This window comes from Charadrius vociferus, unplaced genomic scaffold, assembly GCF_000708025.1.
Source record: "Charadrius vociferus isolate BGI_N301 unplaced genomic scaffold, ASM70802v2 scaffold104, whole genome shotgun sequence".
Classification (NCBI taxonomy): Eukaryota; Metazoa; Chordata; class Aves; order Charadriiformes; family Charadriidae; genus Charadrius; species Charadrius vociferus.
Genome location: NW_009648255.1, coordinates 6,714,304 through 6,734,032, shown reverse-complemented (window position 1 = coordinate 6,734,032; position 19,729 = coordinate 6,714,304). Strand labels below are relative to the sequence as shown.

Genomic DNA, 19,729 nt, shown 5'->3' with positions numbered 1-19,729 from the left:
CTGAAACTGTTCTTTCGTTTTAGTTCAGTTCAGTGGGTTTCTCATCACGCAGACCCCGCTTGCTGTGATACTGCACACAATAAATGTTTGCACAGCGAGCGGTTCCAAACGTCCAACATGTAGCAGAATGATCTGGCAACGCATTACTATTGAAATGAAGGAAAACGATTCATAGCAGAATATTCCCTTCAGGATATTATATTTAGACTACTAAAAATGTCAAGAGATCTTTCTCAGACTGTACAACTAAACACCCCTTCACACTCTTCATTTCCTGACTCATCACCTTTTTTTTTTTATTTTACATGTTGCCCAAGCCTTTTCTGTCACCCAATACATATTTTTTTCCTTCAAAGATGATATTCACTGACTCACGCTTTCTGCAGAAATATGGCTTGCACAATGGAAAGGGGGCGGAAAGGGATGGAGGGAGGACTCAACCAGAACCCACTCCCCAGCAAATCTGCCTTTTGGCACTCTCCCCAACTCACTAACGATGTAAGATCTTTGGGACAGAGCACTTCTTTCCTTTTGTGTCTGGAAGGGGATTAATTGCCACTATGTAAAGGACACCCTGAATACATTCTCTGTAGGAGGGGCTGCAAGGTGATGCCTCTTCTCTCTCGAGGTAGGAACAGTGATTTATTCTGCACTCAGACAGCATCCAGAAGAAAGAGATCACGAACAGAACTCTAAGATACATCACAAGTAATTAAATAATAACTAACGTCAATTAACAAATGAAGTACACCAAATGAACAAGAAAAAGTTAGATTTCAAGAGCAGAGAAGCAGAACATTGTCTCTGCATAAAATACACCGAATTAAAAGTTTTCTCCCCATTGACTGTCCCTTTCACCTTTCCAACTCTTTACCTAATGCCATCAGGATTTCATTTGCGTATTTCTACTTTCTCCTGTATTTAATTATTTTTCTTTACTCAGCAAATCCTTGTAAAGTCTGAGTGCCATTTATTTATGTATTTATCTCAACTAGTTACTACTTACCTCATCCCACTCCAGAAGGTAGCTGGTGATTTTTGAACCATTATCAATGGGTGCCTATGAACAAAAATAAACAAAAGGTGATTTGGAGAACAGAGAAAACTACTTCCCCCCTCAGGCAAATGACTACAGTTTAAAGCAAAACCAAAGCTGGGGTTTGCACATAGCTTGGCAACCTCTTAACGAATACCGAGAAGAAGCTGGATGTAATGAAACACATACATTTTAAAAGTCAAGTCAGTGCACAGGGAGGGATTTGTCAGAGTACAGCAAGTTCAAGTCCCTTACTGAGAAATGACTGTCTCAGCTTTCAATTATTTTCAACGGTTATGCTCACTGTCAGTAAACCGTATTATTCACTGCTTTCTTGCCCGATCCAAGCATTACCTACCTTCCATTGTAAGGTTAAGGAGCTTTTGGTCCTGTGCGAGGGTTTGGGTGGGAAGGGACACTCTGGTGCTGAGCTGTGAGTGGTGAAGCTTACTGGCTCTGAGCAGGATCCCTTAACTGAGTTGTACATTGCATATACCCTGGAAACAATATTGAAACGGGATATAAATTTGCTGACAGTTACAAGATGAGACAGCACCGCCTCAGCCAGAATATCTGACTCCCAAAGCATTCACGATACCATCCGCTAATGACAGATTTCTCACAGACCAGTGGCTACCATTATTCTACTTCACTTCATACAAGTACACAAAAAGACTCACAGCAGAAGAGGAATGTTACGGTTTTTTGTGCAAATACTCCCACAGACCCCTTAGTTCCCATCTTTTCTTTCCACCACTATTTCCTTGCCTATTGCCAGACTTTCACACACTGTGTTAAACTCCTCTTCGCAATACAACAGAAAGTATGAACTCAGGAGAAAAATACACAAACTTGAATGCCTGGTTTACACTTGATTCACATGTACCATGTTGAGTGGTGGTACCTGCTGGTCTCCTTCCACGGGTGCAAGCTCCTCCTGCATAGCTCAGGTATCAACACCTAACGGACCTCCATGAATTAGAACTAACACCGCTGAGGACCGTTGCTAAAACGAACTAAAAATCTTCAAAGCAAATTTGATTTCAGGCAAATCCTCTATATACCAGCACAGAGGGGGACTGTGGCTGGATTCGATGATCTTAAAGGTCCCCTCCAACTTAGAGGATTCTATTCTATACAATACCAAATAATGTGGGAAAGCAAATACAATATAGTTGAGCACTTCCTCAAGAAATGCTTTTCTCTGAAAAATTAATGATGTTATTTTTCCCCTTCACATTTTCTACACAGCAAAAGAAAAGTGCAAATTGGAAGTCTTCTACTAAAAAAACCCATTCGAACCATGACCAGACGATGACCTCTGAGCTGGCTGTAGCTATTGTGTACTTGAATGCAGAGTTTAAGAAAGGGCAATTTCTAAATTTGTTTTCAGTAGATAAGAGTAATTTATGTACAATGACCACCTACATAGAATCAAACCTTTTGGGGGAGGTTCAGGAGAACCACTATAGTGCTGCTTTACCCATCACCTGTTAGCAGTCAGGAGTGAAAACAAATGCAATTAATTAATTGAGCCTGCATCTGGCAAGCGGTGTGTATGTGTGCAGGAAATCAGCGTAGCCAAGCATTAAACGCACACCATCGGGGAATACCGCCACGTGAAAACGAGCTTAACGAGCACCTTCTGCAAGTCACTGAAACACTGAGCACAGTCATCTCTGAAGGTACCAAAATACTACTACTTGAAGAAGGGCAGGCGGTAGGGTCGGAGGGAACCAGGTCGTCCCGGGTGCCCAGGGCCAGCGGGGCAGGAGCAAGCGCAAGCAGCTTCTCTGTGCCGAGACGAAGCCCTGGGAGATGCTGCCAAGGTTAAGGAGACCCAGGGCGACCTGCCGAGTAACTGTCGGCCCCATAAATTTCTTTACTTAACAGATTTATTTCTTCACAGTCGTTAATACATAACGCAGTTTCAGTGAAGAAAAAAAAAAAATTGTCATGGAAAGCAAACGGCCGTCCTTTTCAGCATCAGTTCCCTCCACTACAAACGCACGCTGCTGCTTTTCAAGACTGACTTTTATATTTGGCAGTCATTTCTTTTTAAACAGAAGTTATCGCTAACCGTTCACAAACAATTTATAATTTGGCAGACCTTCAGGAAGGCGGAGGGAGCCGTAGGTAGGGAGAAAGAAGGACATGGGGCAAATACCCCCAACACCCCTAAAAAATGGCACGAGATCTCAACGCCCCGCTGCTGTTTGAGGCTGGCTTTAAAAGTGATGCTCAGTCGAGTGATGCAGGAAGCTCGACAGCGTTTTACAACCTTCTCCTCCCCGCTACCATCCGTTTGCTGCGAGGGCCGGGACTGCTGCCCAACCTGGGAGCCCACGTCTTTTATTTATTTACAAGAAGTTACTTCTGGTCTTGTGCTTCTACTTGAAAAGTTCATTTTAAGGCTCCACTAGAAATTATCCTTAAAAAAAAAAAAAAAAAAAGAAGCTATAGTATCAGAGCAAGACAGACACATTTTGGTGCTGGGTCTTTTTTAGAGCTCAGAAGCAAAGGGTTTTTTCTCTGAAGTTTTACAAACAGCAGCAGCCTTGATGTGAAAAAGCACTCCAACCCTAGCCCTTGTCTGGAAAAACAGAAGGAAACAATAGACAGGAGTGAAAGGATTTTTTTTTTAAAGGATATTGACCATAAGTGAACAGGATGTGAATTTGAACCCTTGGTTCATAAGCAAAGTCTTTAAAAAAAAAAAAAGCACGGCGAGCAGATAACACCGCAGACGGTGTTTCAAACATCAGGGAGCAAAATCGAGAATGTGTTAATAGTTAATAAATGCGTAAAACACATTTTTAGAATCAAAGAGAAATAAAGCCCTGAAAATATCAAGACAGTCCAGTGTGAATTCATATTTTTTTTCTAATAAATGCTGAAATGACTATGGTCAGATGGATGTGTAATCAGCAGATTTATGTCACGAAGCAAGGAGTATTTATGAAGAAAGTGTGCCGGAGTGTTTCAGTGCTTGCACACCTGTGTTACAGGAACTAAAGAAAAGCCAGTTGCTTCAGCCAAATTTTTAAGAGGCTTGAGGTATCCCACTTTCATACACAAGCACTCTCAGGTCTATTATATATACAGACAGAAATAAAGATACGTAGATGTCTTTTTTTCCTCTTACTATAAGCAATGACAACAACATGACAGAAAATGGATTGTTCAAAAAGCACTCTCGTAACTTAAAGCCTGAGATAAAATCTATCAGAAAATATTTAGAAGCCACTGAAAAAAACATCGACAGAGGTGACCATGAAATTTTTGTATAGTTAGATAAAAAACTTTCACATTTATTCTCATATAATTGAAGAGTTTATATTTAAGTGACATTCACAGCCACACTTAACTCACCTGACATGATAATCTGTTGCTGGCCTAAGGTCTTTCAGGTTATATTCTAATTCTTCTCCGCTGCAGGAAAAAAGCCCCAAACGAACAAATCAATAAATTACGAAAAGCAGTATCACACGTAGCACAGTGATTTTCCAGTGAGTAGCGACTCCCTCGTATTATGATTTGAAAGAGGGAAAAAAAAAAAAATTCCACCACAGAAAAACAGCAGTGAACAATATACCAACAATTTGTCAACACGCTGCATGTTTCACACTTTATATAGCTCTGTATACATAACAGAAAAGTAGTTATCATCCCAATTTATACAGTAAAGTAGCTATACAGGTTTATTTCAATGCTGTCCTTACATTCTGTTGGTATTTGCATACAGCTCATTGTGTTTTTCAACCCTCCCACTGATGAAAGGAGCAGAATTGATACATTACTTTTATACTTGCTGCACATTCACTATTCGAAAATACTTTACAAAAAGTGTAATTGAACTTCGGAGGAAAAAGTATAGTTTCTTGCACAACCATTGCACTTATTTGCTTTCTCTTCCAGAACCACACACTGTGAGGACCACGGCAAGGAGACGTTTAATTAATGCCCTAACAGCTGGACCTGGATCTCTTTCAATACCGAGAAAACTAAAAGCACGGAGTTTCAGACATTTTAGAAAAAAAAGCATATAATCTATTATTTTCAAATGTAGCCAACAGAGTTAGGGCTATTCTTTTTCCTTCTGGTTTGTTTGCTGGTAAATGAACACAGGGCTCAGTCATGTGTTGCCAATTCTGTGAAGATTAAGGTACGGGTCAGCGCTTAATAAGTAATAGCCAGCTCATGTAAGTGCTTGGCTTATTCATGATTCTAGTAAAATATGGGAAACAAGAAAATCCTCCGTTTAGCATAAAGAAATATTTCATAGCCAGCTGGGCAAATACAGGCAGATGTCTCAAAATCAAGAGAACAAAATCAACCAGAGAGCACGTGCCCGCTGGGCTGCCAGAATTCCACCAAAAAAACTTCTTTTTTTTTTTTTTTTTAAATACAGTCCAACGCTCTGCAAATTCAGCTTTTCCCCCCTCTGTTATGAGCGCACCTCCTTGCAAAGACGATGTATTCAACATATTGCAGACTCTGTTTTGCCTACAGTAATAATGATTACCGCTGCTCGTGCCGGAGCGTACCGCGTTAAGCTAATGGCTGTACTCTGGCCAGCAGCAGGAGACAGATCACTACCAGCAGCTTTAAAACAGATGCACAACATTTCATAACCAGGAGAAAATGTACAGCCGTCCCACCAGCAAGCACAAGAAGTACTAGAAAGCGTTCTTCCCGTTTTAAGAGCTCAGCGGCACACATTAACCTACAGAGACGCTGACACTGGCTCACAAACAGCTAGTGTAAATACCAGAAAAAAAAAATAAAAAAAATAAATAATAAAAAAAAATAATCAGGCAGTGTTTCCCTGGTTAATATGCTCTTTTTACATTACCCAAGACAGTTCACGCAGACCTGCCTTGCGCATACCAGGAGGAATACCCTAATTCGCAGGACGTTTTAGGAAAGGAGACAGTTTGGTCTCGAGAGGTAAATTCCATAAATGCTGTACCACCTGGATTCTATTTAATGGGATTTGGGAAGGATTAGCTATTTCACAACAGCCGAGGTCACATCTCAAAATTTTCTATCCTCAGTGTCATTAGCGGGGGAAAAAGAAAGGCGTAACACCATATGTGCTTGATCACAGAATGAGCTCAGAGGATCACTGGAAAGAGAGACAGAAATTCCTCAATTTCTACAGAAGACTGCCGAGGGCCAAGTATTGGGGTTATTCTGGGGAGCCTATACAGCCTACTGACGGGCGGGCTCCCTCCTCTGAGCCTCCAAGACGCTGCAAAGCAGTACAGCCCTCAAACTTCTGCTCGTTAGCTCAAAAAGCAAGCTTTGCTGTTCTTAATTCCGCACAAATTTAGCCCATTAGGAAGACGGTCATCCTGCCTGTGTGGTATACGCGAAAGGTTTGGAGACTTAGCCCAAGAGAAAAAGTAATCTTTTCATTGGCGATGGGAGAGACAGCATCGTACGGGAGACGTGCCACGTGCCGGGCAGGCGGGGAGGGAAGGCAGTTAGGGACCTCATGACATGCACTCAACCAGCTCCTCCAGCAACGGGGGGCTGACGGGACAGCGAGGGAGCAATTGCACCCTGAAATGCTAAGAGCATTTATTCCTTAAAAAAAACCAACCCAAACCTACAAATTGAGAGCAACACAAGTGTAAAAATGATACTATTACCTGTAAATTATCTTGTATTTTCCATCCCTCCCTTTATCTGATAAGGCAACCTCGTAGGTACAGGTGTAAGGCAAACCGTTGTTGTGTCTATCTGCATTTAGAAGGCCAGTGGGAGGTGACCAGGAAAGTAAAACTGTTCTTGCTTGAATATTTGTAACCTATAAAAGAAACAACAGTTACTCTGAAGTCCAAGAAAAACACTGTCCTCTAAGTATCTGCTTTTTGCTTGCGTCTTCACAATCAATTTCTTGTAAAAAGGAAACTGCAGACCTAAAGGTGAAAAGGGTCAGAAATGGTCATCAACAAGACAAACACAAATACAGATTCATGGCACAAACTAATCTCTAACAGATGAGGAGTACAGAGCGATGTCGCCCGGCAGCGAGTTGGCTCGTCACTGAGCATCCAGCAAAGGATGCCTCGCACCGTTCTGGAGGTACCTGCTGCCGTTGCCATTGCCAGAAGGGAAGTGGAACTAAATGGAACAAAGACTTTATCCTCTAGATTGGTTTTGCATGCAATTATTTTTCGAAAGTTTTTGTTTGGGAGATTCTCTAATAAAATTCGGATGGCTTTTTCAGTCATCCAGTTCCTCCTTGTAATTTGAAACTGCAATAATGCAACTGCAAATAAGTAAAATATACCCAATATATATATTCAATCTGCAAGGTTACACCAACTCGAAAGCATAAGGGAAAAATCACAATAGAAGTCCAACTTGTCAATTAAAAATTACATTGCAAATCAATCCCTTTGCGCCCTGAGAGAAAGACTGCGCGTATGATCTGTAGTCACCCCTGGGTGCGACACCTCAATGGCAGATGGGTGAGGATTCTCTTTTAATAAAACACGGGAAAAATACCTCAAACCCCTGTACCAACACAACTTTCTCACCCCAGCAGCGCAGCAGTATTCTTCTGGAACCACGGGTCCCCCTAACTCTAGACAGACCGAGCTTAGGGCAGTAGCATCGCCCTTCTCACCGGGAGAGCCCGCTGGCAGCGTGCCGGAGGCATCGTCCATCAGCTGCACGGACCAAACAGCAGCTTCCCACAGAACAGCCTTCTGTTATCAAGCCAAGAAGGATGGGAAAAAAAAAATAATAATCCACTCCACCCCCACCTCGCCGCTGCCTCAAAAGAAAAAGAAATAAAAAGTAATAATTGTGCTGGCTATCTTGGAAAGACACGACGTTTTCTGAAAAAAAAAAAGCTCTGGGAAGCCTCAAACTCTCTGCCACAAACTCTCTGCTTTTCATAATGAAAACGACTACGTTTTTCTTTCTCAACAGCAGGGAAAACGTAAAGGATATTTTTTTTAGCCAGCCTCCATGAGGAGGAATCAAAGCACGAGGTTTTATGTTCTTTGTTCTTCTCTCCTGCGCATCAAATTTCACTGGTTCTATCATTTTAACAGATTTTTCCAACACACGGAGCAAAACGGTGTTATTTCAGAAGGTGTAAGATGAGTGATGCAGGTGCATAGTTACACATTTCCTACACTTTTCTTGAGACAATTGAAACACCTTACCCAGAAATGATGTGGTAATGAAATATTAGCAATCACCTCTCAGGGACTGCTTGTTTACAGATCCGGCTTCTGGATATCTGTATATAATGGCAAATATTTAACATCTCACCTGAAAACACCTTCCTTCCAGCTGAAGAGCACCACAACTGTTCTGTGTGATACCCATATATCAAGCAGATCCTTTCTGAGCATAAATCTGTTTTTAACAGACTGACAAGCAGGTGACACCACGAAACATCTCATCCTAACTTTAACCCTGCTCTCTCAAAAGTTAAAGATTTTAATTTCTAGCAGCACGCTTAAGTCTCACCAGAAAGAAAACCTCTGTTCAACCTAATGTGAAAAACAAGCTGTAAGGCAAGAAGCTTTACGTAGTATCAAGCTTTTTTTTTGGTAAAAAATATGAACATGGAAACTCTTGTATGAATTTTCATGGGATTTCTTGCTCTAGTCACATTTTTCTGATGCTACGAAATCAATCTTTGCTTCAAAAACTTGGATCAGTGAAAACTGATACTGGATTATATAGCTTAGAAGAATCTTGAATGATTCAAATAAGACAAATAAGTTAAATTTTTGAACTACGTCACATGTATGTGAAAGAAATTGTGACAAAGATATTTAGAGCTAAAAGTCTGTATTTTAAATAATATTTTGATCATAAAACTGGATAGTAAGACCCATATAGACTTTTTTTAACATACATTACTGCTATGCCAGCTCATCCCATCAACACGCAGTTTCTTTTATTATGGAAATATGCTTGCATAATTGTTTTTCATAAATTCAGACAGACTTGGAGCTGGAGGCATGATATCCTGCCAATGTTCTATTGAAATGTTTTTCTCTATGACTACTCACAAGGACACACGTATATATTCTGCGTATGGCAAAAACTCCGGCCTGTCATGAACTTTAGTAATCTGTAAAAACTTAGGTCTTTTATAGTTTCTTAAAATAAAAGAAAGTATCTTACGGACTAACTGCTAGAACCGTTAGACTATTATTCTCAAGTCAACAAGCAGACGTTTCCATGCAGAGGGTAAAAGTCCAAACCCAGTTACTAAGTTGCTCCAGCTACACCATTAACTTCTTACTGGTGAGGGTGGCTGCTGCCCTGCCTGGGTGGTGTTACGCATACGGGAACTGCCAGGGGAGCTTTAAAAATAAACACCAGAAATCAGCAACTACAATTCTTAGCTGCGCTGAGTACACACAGCAAGTGTCGCAAAGCAAGCGAGGGGTCACCGTCTGCATGATAAAGTCGGACGAGGCAAATCCATCCGCTCCCTGGGTGTAGAAGGCAGCACGGCGCTGTGCGCGTCAGCGCGAGCTCCGGGACCGCAGTGATTTGTACGGCGAGAGATAAACCTATCGGCGGCTCAGCGACCAACAGGCTCCATACCGTATCACGTTCCCCAGCCAAAGGCAGCTCTCTCCAATCCCTGATCTCATGGCCAAAGCCACCGCTTCGCTTCACTGAGGAGCTCCGCCCTGGAGCAGGCTGCTTTGCTGTGAAAACGGGTCAGTCGTGTAAACGGGGTTATGATACGCCGCGAATAACAAGCGGGCACCCGCAAACCAGCTCAAGAACTTTAACTCCAACTTTTCTCGCTTACAGCTGGGAAAACAAGCCCTTTTCAAGAGACGGTGAGCAGCTGAACAGATCCGGAGCAGCTCTTTTCCACGCTGTAAGGAAGGGCACAGCTAACACCACGACGGTGGGCTTAACGTCACGACTGAACTTACAGACATGAATACTTAGCTGCAAGGAAAGAAAACAGTTTCTTGTTCATTAATGGTGCTCTAATTCCATCCAACCAAATCATAAGCAGCCAGAGCACCTCTTTATAGGCTGGGCAGGTAAACCTTTGTGCTGCTGTCCAGTTACCCCAGCCTGGCTCATCTGTCCCCAAAATTGCCATGCTCGCTTTGAACGGGACTGGCTCGGCCTTTTCGCCGAGTCCTAACAAAAGATTCTCCCACAAGGCGTTTTGTATGTCTGGTGAAAAGCACAGTTAATTAGTTTCTGAAAACTTCTCAGTTTACATAGCAAATGCTTGCTTTCCACGCTATCAAAACTCCGTGGTGTAAATAATTATTTCATAAAAGCCCCTGGGAAAGAATCCCAACTCCTGCACTACTTTAATAAGGTTACAAGACTGATGAATATCGGTCCTTCCCGTCTTTCAGGTAACGAACAATGTTTCTGTACAACTTTCATTATCTTTCAAATTCCGGGTTAGCATTCACAGGCCTCGTGTGGTTCGGGGTCTTATTGTGTGTGTGAGAACTACACCGCAAGCAACATTCATTTACTCCCTCGAGGGCAACGGCTGAAAGACTCGGGGGTCAAATGAATTCACGGTTATTACCGGGTGGAGATTTCGCTTTTAAACTAGGGCTCTAATCCTGCAATTTTCGGCAAAAATCCCGATGATTAAAGAAGAGTTTTGCTGCGGAGCAAGTCAGCAGGAGCAGGCTGCCTGTCGGGAAGTCAAACTCACGTCTGAGGTCGGACCCGGCGGACCTGCGGCGTTTCCCCGCGGGAGGCGACGTCCCCCGAGCCCCGCGGCAGCCCCCCGCGCCACTTCGCAAACCCAGAATCAAGTTTCCCTTCCCTCACCGCGGTATTTGCTTTACAGAATGCTTACTTTCTCCGCGACAATGGGAATTAAAGAAGATAGATTTCTTTTTATACAAAAACACGGGGAGGGGGGAGCAAAAGGCTTCTTTTAAAATTTATGCTGTCAAAGGGATAAAACTATAATTTAATTCACAGTTTGGTTGCACGTCTCTCAACCAGGTGACAACGTCTACTATTGAAAACAGACTTTTTAAAAATTATTAATTTAAAAAGCGTGTCTGTTTTGTACTCGGAAAGGTGAGAGAGACTTTGTCACAGAGAGGTACCTGGAGGAGGCAGACGAAGGATGGCCCCAAACGAGAGTGGGACTGCAGATCCTCCTGCGGGAGCTGCTCCGGGGGCTCATCCCTTCATATGGCGTTGAGATGCTCCCTTGGACACACCGAAGCCATGCGCTGCAGCTACAGCATCACTCCACTTGCCACTGACCTACTGCACCGTGCCCTTTCGTTTTAATTGTGTCACTTTTTTCTCCACAACTGCTTTTTCTACACATTGGTTTATTTTTCATTCATATATGCATAAAGCTCACCAAGAAATATGGCCCAGATGACTATTAATGCATAATATGATATATTTCTATCAGATACAATACTGACTAGGCAAACACATAATCATTCATAGCAATTAATGGTTTGGGAGACTCCTATGAGTTTAATTACTCACAAATGTCAAAGTTACAGAGAGAATAATAGATAATCCCCAGCACCTTCTCGCTAAATGTCATTACTATTGAACTAGCATTTGTCATGTTTTAGATTTTTTTTTTTTTTAAAGAAAACAAAAAAAAAAGTTCCTATTTTTGAAGTGACTCAAGGAAAATTATTTTTGCCTTATTTTTAGTTTTCATGCTCCCCTCTTCTTTAAATGCTTTGGTTACTATAAACCTAATTGTACAGAGCTCAGTATACTGCAGACTAATAGCTTCTCTCTTCACCTCTATAGATATAAGTATGAACTAATGCATTTTTCATGTCAGATCTCTGTAAAAGCATCTACCTGTGGCATTTTACCAGACGAGTGACATTCAGGTAGTCCTCCATACAGAAACACTGACTCACTCTGTTCAACACACCAGCCTAATTCTGTGCCAAGTGCACTTTCTTCCTTTCTGGTCTCCCAGAAACTCTTCTCTCAAGTCTTCAGCTCACCATTGTCACTTGTTTCTATGTGAAATGAAGCAACTTTCCTTCTTGCAAATCGAAACTTGGGCTGTAGCCCCCCTCCTCCCCCGTATTTATCCTCTCTGCGGGTCTGGTTTAGATTCCGCCTGGCTTTGAACCTGCTCTTGTAGACGCCGTGACCGTAGGATCCAAGACCCACCGACCGAGTGATTTAAGACCGATCACCTCTCGTGGTTATTCAGAACAAAAGCGTCGAAGAGAGCAGAGCCTAAAAATAAATCTCAGCCTGTGCTCACGCCTGCCTCTCCCCGAGCTCTGCCACTTCTGCCTCCAAGGGACAGCCCCCCCTTCCTGCTCCCACTGCAGAATCGCTGTACATCAGCCTCTACCACATACTGCCAAACACGCTCCTTTAGATGACCTTTCTAACTATTTTCTTTTATTTGCTTATTTGTTTACTAGCTTTCCAGCTCGACAGAGAGAAGCCTGAGCCCCGACGGAGTGAAGGAGATAAAACTCCCAAAGCGCCGCCGTCTCCCTCTACCTCATCGCTGCTTCTCCAACCGCTTGTTTGGACCATTCCTTTATACACACAATACTTGTCTGGTTTTCATTTGACACACCAAACTAGAAAGCCATCACGTTCAAAGGGCTTACAAGCAGATTTATTAATACCCTTACCTGACGGCGGTCACACCCAGCGTTACGGTTATTTACATGGTGATTCAATTCCATTACAATCCACGTGCTTTTGTGGCTCAGATCAACATAAAACATAGTAATTGCCATTGAATAATCGAATCAGCTTAATTTACTCATGATTACAGACATAAACGGCTCACGCCAAATAAAATTAAACCCAGGGGAGAGGAGGTAGGAGCTGTGTAAATGTCCCCAGTGCGCTGGGTTCCCCATCACAGTATGCATACTGGGAGCCGTCCTCTGGAAACAGGTGACTGGTGCGATTCCTGCGGTGGGCAGAGCCCACAAATACCCACCGGCACAAAAGATGCTTCAAATTTGTACCCTGGCAAAATAAGTTAGATATATCTACAGTGGCAATAATCTACTAGGGAAAACATTCAGAAATCACCAGTATGTTGTGACACAATCTACTTACCACGTTTGCTATTTTTTCTCTGTGTGTGTGGTAATTTAGGATCACATACCTGTGGTTTCTCCATTCCAGAAAGAATGTCTTGAACCCTTTTTGTTTCTGAATCAAACTCTGTAAAATAGAGAATGTGGAAATAGGAAGAAAAATGAATGACTGAAATTAAACAAAAATGTCAGCTATGTCAATAATTCTTCAGGAATTTGAAAATGAGAGAGAGAAACACATTACCTGCATGTGAGCATCAGCTGTTTTGCTCTTGTGAATTTAAGGTATGCACTTACATGGATTAATATTAAAAAATTAAGAAAGAGAAAAAGGAGGGAATCAAACTTCCAGTAACTGCAGACATTCAGAAAGGTGGGATTATTTGTAGAGGTGTCCTCCACAAACACTGTTATTAATTGGGATTTGCTTTCACAGAGCAGAACCATCCTATTTCCAAAGCTCGGCCACGGAGGAGGCTCAAGGGTTTTTACAGCTCAATTACTGCTGAATTTAATCCTGGTTTGTTAACCAAACACATCCTTACTCCATCACCGGCGGCAGAGCCGGGCTACCCGCCTGCTTGCCGCAGCCCCGGGCCACCGGGGAGGATGAGCATCCTTGCCCCGAGCCGGGAAAGCCCAGCCCGAGTCCCGGCACCCACCCTACAGCTACCTGTCCTTAAATCCTGTGACCCCGTGATGCTCAAAGCTCTTCAACAGCCACCTTGTAACTAGGGAGGTAACAAAGTCATGGCAGGCTAATTCGGATGCCTGATGAGCAGTAATCTGTCCTCCCTCCCTGAGCCTCGCGCCTGGTACAGCATCCCTTGCAGGGGCTCCTCAGCGTTATCCCAGAGCAGGGTGAGAAATACTTCACCTAAATTAGACGGATTAATTGAGCACAGAAGGTGCTGCAGAGGCAATCACCCGAGCAGTGGAATCAGCCTTTCCCCCACTCTCCCCCTCCCCCCAAAAAAGTCTTGAGGTAAAACATCAGCTTAGAGTAATGAGGTGACACAATGCAGCTTTATTCCTTTTGGACTGCAGCACAGAGAGGCCTCACTTTCCACTACAGTATTCTCTAATGGAAAACTAGGAACATATTTTTTCTGGGTTTTTTTTTTTTCTTTCCATTTTTTCTTTAAAAAAATGCTAACGTAAAAAGTTTCCTCACCAAAGCAGAAGAATACATCGCATCTAAAGCAAAATGAGCAGGACCTCTTTATAAAAAGGATAAAGAATTGGCATAGGAAGCAAAACAGACGAATAAAGAAAAAGGGTTAAGATCAACAGCTTTCACAAATGATTCCCCCAAAGCCTGACCTACTTCTTGTAGCCCAAGAACGTGTCTTTATTTTTGTCTCTGACCTGCTTTAAAAAAAAAGTACATCTTCTTTTTAAAAATTCCATGCGCTCGGCTGCCAGAAAAATAGAATTGGCTGAACGCTGATGGCAGAACTCCAGTGTAAATGCCCATCTCTCCCTGCAAGAATCCACCTTGGTGTGGACTGGGAATGACAGATCTCCTGCTCCATGCATTCCCGGATTCCTTTTAGTCTCAGCCACTTGGAAAAGAAAGGAGTAGTAATAATTCAGGAGAAGAGGAGGAGAGCATGATTGGGTTTTTCCATAGTAGATAACCCTTAGAATGTATTATGAAGTGTATAAACTGGCAGGATTTAGCCAACATAAGATAATACTGACTTGAAAACTACACAGACGGACTAAAACAGCCAAGGAAAAGGTTGAGATGCTGATCCAAGTGAGAAATTAAAGTCTGGGGTGTTTCAGAAGTCAGGGCTCCCTTCAGCATCAGTACAGAAGTAGGACTGCGCCACAACAGCCTGGATCCAGATCTGGAAACTGCGGAGGTCCTGTCGGCTTATCTCGCAGGGATGCTAATCAGAAGCAGCTTCCGCAGCTACAGAGTGTAACAAAAATGCTGCTACTATTTTATTGAAAGTTTATGGTTATTATGTCACCCCTAATTACAACCCCCAGAAGCTGAGTGTGAATCATTCTCAACCTTAAATCCCAAACATGTGGACTGAATTTTCTTTCCTCTCTCTGCTTTCTAGCAAGGATGCTATCTCTGTCACACCAAGCAGGAGAGGAAAACAAACCCCGAAGCCCAAAGAAATCTCACTTCCCTCTCCCGTGAAAAACGATCGCTTTGTACAGTAACTAAGTCCTCTGACCTTAGCAGGTCAGGGCTGAAGGTTCAAACCGTTCCAAATACAGGAACTGACTTTAAGACCTAAGGGAGTTGGGTATACCCAGCAAATAAATAATTGGGAAGAAAAAAAAAAAAAGTACATTAGACTTCTCAATGAAGAGTCCTACTAAGGAAATTTCATATATTAGCTCCCCAAGGAGAAGGCTCTGAGTACCAGATACACTGTAGCTTTGACATGTGGATATTAAGGACATGTGGATATTTCTGTGGACAACGTGGATATTTATGTCACCAAGACTTTATACAGATAAGTTGGAGATGGAAGAAGAGAAATGTTCAAAAAAATTGGGGAGAGGGAATGGGACACACCCCCCCCTAGGGTGACAACATGAGCGCAAAAAAAATAAGAATGGAATTTAAAGTTGATGAATAATACACCTACGAATGGGCGCTAAATCACATTTTCTAAAGAATAAGACATAGTGGATGATGCACATAGGCGGGCCAGCTCTGTCAGCTGTCCCCCACGCTGAACCTCCCCACTGTTCCCAGGTGAGAGTGGGCAGGTACAGGTGACCACGTACACACGTGGCACACGCACCCCACAACCCCTTCATGCGTACAGCACCCGTGTATCCCATGTCGCCAATTTGTTAATCCCGTCAATCATTTTACCGGAACCACAGCAAAGAAAGAAAAGTCTACGGTGAGAAGCGTTCCTTCATCACAAGCTTCGCAACCACTGCACCGTACGGAAAGGACAGTGTGTGCCTTTGAGCCCTGAACTGAATTCAAACCAGAAAAACACCCATGAATAACAGGTAATGCCCTGTGAAAATAGGCAAAAATGTAAAATTAAAGGCAGAAAGCAATAAATATGCATGAGTGATGTCTATAATAACATCAGAAAATAGCTCAGGTTGGAAGGGGACCTCAGGAGATGTCATCAAGCGCAACCCCTGTCTGAAAGCTAGAAAAAAAACAAGTACAAAACTGCCCCATGGAAAAACTTGTTAATAAAACTGAAGCCAACCTTTTTGGGAGAGAAAGTAGCTCACAGAATTGTCATTTTCTCATAGTATTTCAAATACTTAGTTTCCCATTTCAAGAGCTATAAAAAATTCTCAGGCTTCTATGGATGGTTGATCCCCTTTCAGTAATAAAGATAATTATTCACAGTCTCCTGAGCTAGACTAAGCTACGGAGAACGAGACCTGTCCCGAATCGCTCCCTCAGTAGGAAGTTGATCTTAGCTGCCAACCTCCCTCGTAACACATTAAGTTTCAAGCTCAACATCTTTCTCCAAGCCAATAAAGAGCAGAAATCCTTCTGAAATCGGAAATGGTAGAGAGGAAAGAAAACATCTTAGATGCTCTACGCTGATAATACAAAATTGGTGAAAAGTCTTTCCTCCTAGCTCATGATTATTACCTTATTATCCCAAATTATTACCTCACTGCGGCCTTTCAGTACTTAAAAGGGGCCTACAGGAAAGATGGGGACAAACATTTTAGCAGGGCCTGTTGTGATAGAAAAAGGGGTAATGGCTTTAAACTAAAAGAGGGAAGATTTAGACTAGATACAAGGAAGACATTTTTCACTATGAGGGTGGTGAGACACTGGCCCAGGTTGCCCAGAGGTGAGAGATGCCCCATCCCTGGAAACACTCCAGTCAGGTTGGACGGGGCTCTGAGCAACCTGGTCTAGTTGAAGATGTCCCTGCACATTGCAAGGGTTTGGACTAGATGACCTTTAAAGGTCCCTTCTAACCCACACTATTCTATGATTATTGTTACTTATCAGCCACCACAAACTCTTCTGCTAGATTAGTTCACTGGGATGTTTAGGGACAAGGAGCACGAGCATCTCCCAGACGTCACAGATGCTGTGGTGGAAAGGTGGGGAAGAACAGGAAGAAGGGAAGGGGAAGTCTTTATGTAAAATAGCAAACTAAAATTCAGAAAAATTACCTACAACTGCTTAGGAAGAGTGGTGGGTGGCTGGGCATGATTTGCCTACTCGGCTAACTGCCCCGGAATAACAGACAGTTGATTTGCCTGTCCCTGATCTCTGTCCCTTCCTGTCTCTTCTCGGCTAATTGAGCACTGAGTATCTGACAGGAACACATCAAAGCTCTGTATGTCACCCCTCGACATCAACACTGGGGCTTGCAGAGACACCACGTGCTGCTTTCCTCCTTTGCCATTGGGAACAGAAGTTCTGTCACATCAAGAAAGAGCTCCACTAACACTTCAGGTCATTGTCCCGTTATAACTTTTCCTCTCAACATCTGTTCCCCACATCTGTTGTGGCAAAACTCTTCCTCTTCGGCGGAAGCTGGGGGTGGGGATGAATTCCTTGTGAATGTTCAACGGGGTCCTCTGAGGGACAGTACAAAAATCTGAGTTATCCTGTAGATCTCAGTGTCTAAGAGACCTTATAGCTGTCCCAAGCTCAGCATTAGGTTCTCTTTCCCAGGCTGTGGGATACTGGGACCCAATGTTTCAGACTAACCTTTCGTAGCAGAGAAGGCAGCTCTAAGACCCGGACCACATCTCCGTTTGCAGTTTGGTCATCTCTCTTTTTTCAGAGATACAACCAAGAGTAAATGCCCCTAAAAATTAAATACTTTCCCAGCAGCTGTTTGGTGCTAACAGGGTTTCAGTGCTCGGTCTTGCTGAATGAAAGTCCTTTATTATATGCTTCTGTTAGTCTGCGTCTATGTTCCCTTCTGCACGTACAGTACAAATATAATTTTCAGACCTTTCCAACCATACTTTTGAACACCAAAGCACAGGTTTTAAAAACAGGAAAAAAAATAATACTTGTCATTTCAAGGTAAGTTTGAAGTTTCCATGAATAGCTTTCATGTTTGCATGAACAGCAGCTGTCTATGTAAATGGTTTGAAGTAACCAAAAGCTCTAAACTAATTAAGATTTTCCCACTGCAAATACAGAGTTTAGGTTTGTTCTGCATTCTTTCCTTCGCGGAGAGGAAAAGGTCCAGCTCAAGACTTAGCTTCTGGCCACAGAAAGTATTTACTGTTTCAACAGCCTTTCCATTCCAAGGGAATGACATCAGCACTAGCACTTTGCAAACTTTTAGGTTAATTCTCGAGCAGAGCTCTGTGCTCCCAGATATGCCAGTCATAACATGACATGCTTTCTCAGAATTTGTTCCAGATTTATTGGGGCTGTGACCGGCCTTAATGCTCGGAAAGATCTTTTATCAGGCACGTACAGCACAACCTGCAAAGTCGCAAGAAAATGAACTCTTCAAAGCACAGCCCAACTCCTTTGTGAAGTGCCTGCCGGTGTTTAAGACACAAAGAAGAACACATACAGACTTTTTCATTTCAGAGAATTGTAGAAATACACATGAAAAACCTCTTTGTACAAGAACGAACCCAAAACTGCAGATGCCACGCTGCAGCTGAGTCACAGAAACCAGGACTGGAAGGGATGTGACACTGATCGAGTCCATCTCCTACACTGAAACACATCATCTATACCTCAACCATTCCTGAGAGATGTCCATTTAAAAAAAAAAAAAAACACCCCCACAAAAAAAAAAAACCCTCCTGCCTCGTGATGGTGGCAATCTCAAAACTTCCTTGGATGGGCAATCTACCACAGTATCTAACTCTCCTCACCATTGGGAAGATTTTCTCCTTAACTTTCCCTGCTGCAAATTAAACCTATTACTTCCTTCCAGCCCACCCACCGCAGATGACTTCATCACCACTGTCTTTGTCTCAACCTTTCACATGCTCGAAGGCATTTTTTTCTGTTTAAACGAAGCACGCTCCTTTCTTTCATAGACTGTATTTACCAGATCACAGGTTCTGCTTACTGCTGTCCATCCTTAAATCCACAGCTTACTGCTGTCCATCCTTAAATCAGCGTCCACCCTTCTGAAGATGCGGTAGCAGCCCTGGCCGCCAAGGAAGGAGTGACATACCCATTTACAGAACTCGCTTTGAGTTTTCTTCTTCTCTTTGTCTATACAGAATAACCTGATTCTTGGTTTTTGCAGTCTATTATACCTCCCAGAACAACTGTGCAGAACTACTACACAGTAAAAAAAAAAAATGCAGGCTTGAGAAAGACTGGCTAAAACGTAATACTTTGCTCTTGTCTTGATCAAACTGTTTTTCTTTCAAGGCCATTTAAGCTCTCCTCCTGTCATGTCCTCCTTCCCTCCTCCTTAACCCACCAAGCACCCTCAACCCTATCAGAGCCTGATATGGACTATAATTTAATAAGAATCAATCCTTATTCCATCCTTCAACTCCTTAATGAAAATATTGAATAAAATCAGACCTCGGACAGATTCCTGCCTAATCCAGTTTGATGCATCTTTCCAGTTTGTCAGGGAGGCAGCCCCAGTGCAGGGCAGGGGGCTGGATAAACCGCAGGGCGATGTGCTGCCCGGCAGATGGAATACTGAGAAGAGCA

At 42.8% G+C, this 19,729-nt stretch overlaps 1 protein-coding gene across 2 annotated transcripts in view; it reads right to left on the bottom strand.

Moving 5' to 3' along the window:
• Window positions 1-19,729, bottom strand: part of FNDC3B (fibronectin type III domain containing 3B) — a 174,570-nt gene that overhangs the window by 66,682 nt on the left and 88,159 nt on the right. Inside the window, exons 6-11 of one of the 2 annotated variants that reach the window (XM_009884448.1) lie at window positions 13,164-13,222; window positions 6,694-6,851; window positions 4,409-4,468; window positions 1,395-1,533; window positions 1,007-1,060; window positions 910-915 (exon numbers count right to left, since the gene is read on the bottom strand). In XM_009884448.1, coding sequence (XP_009882750.1) covers window positions 910-915; window positions 1,007-1,060; window positions 1,395-1,533; window positions 4,409-4,468; window positions 6,694-6,851; window positions 13,164-13,222 — 476 coding nt within the window. The remainder of the gene's footprint in view (window positions 1-909; window positions 916-1,006; window positions 1,061-1,394; window positions 1,534-4,408; window positions 4,469-6,693; window positions 6,852-13,163; window positions 13,223-19,729) is intronic. The other variant, XM_009884446.1, reaches the window with a different exon arrangement.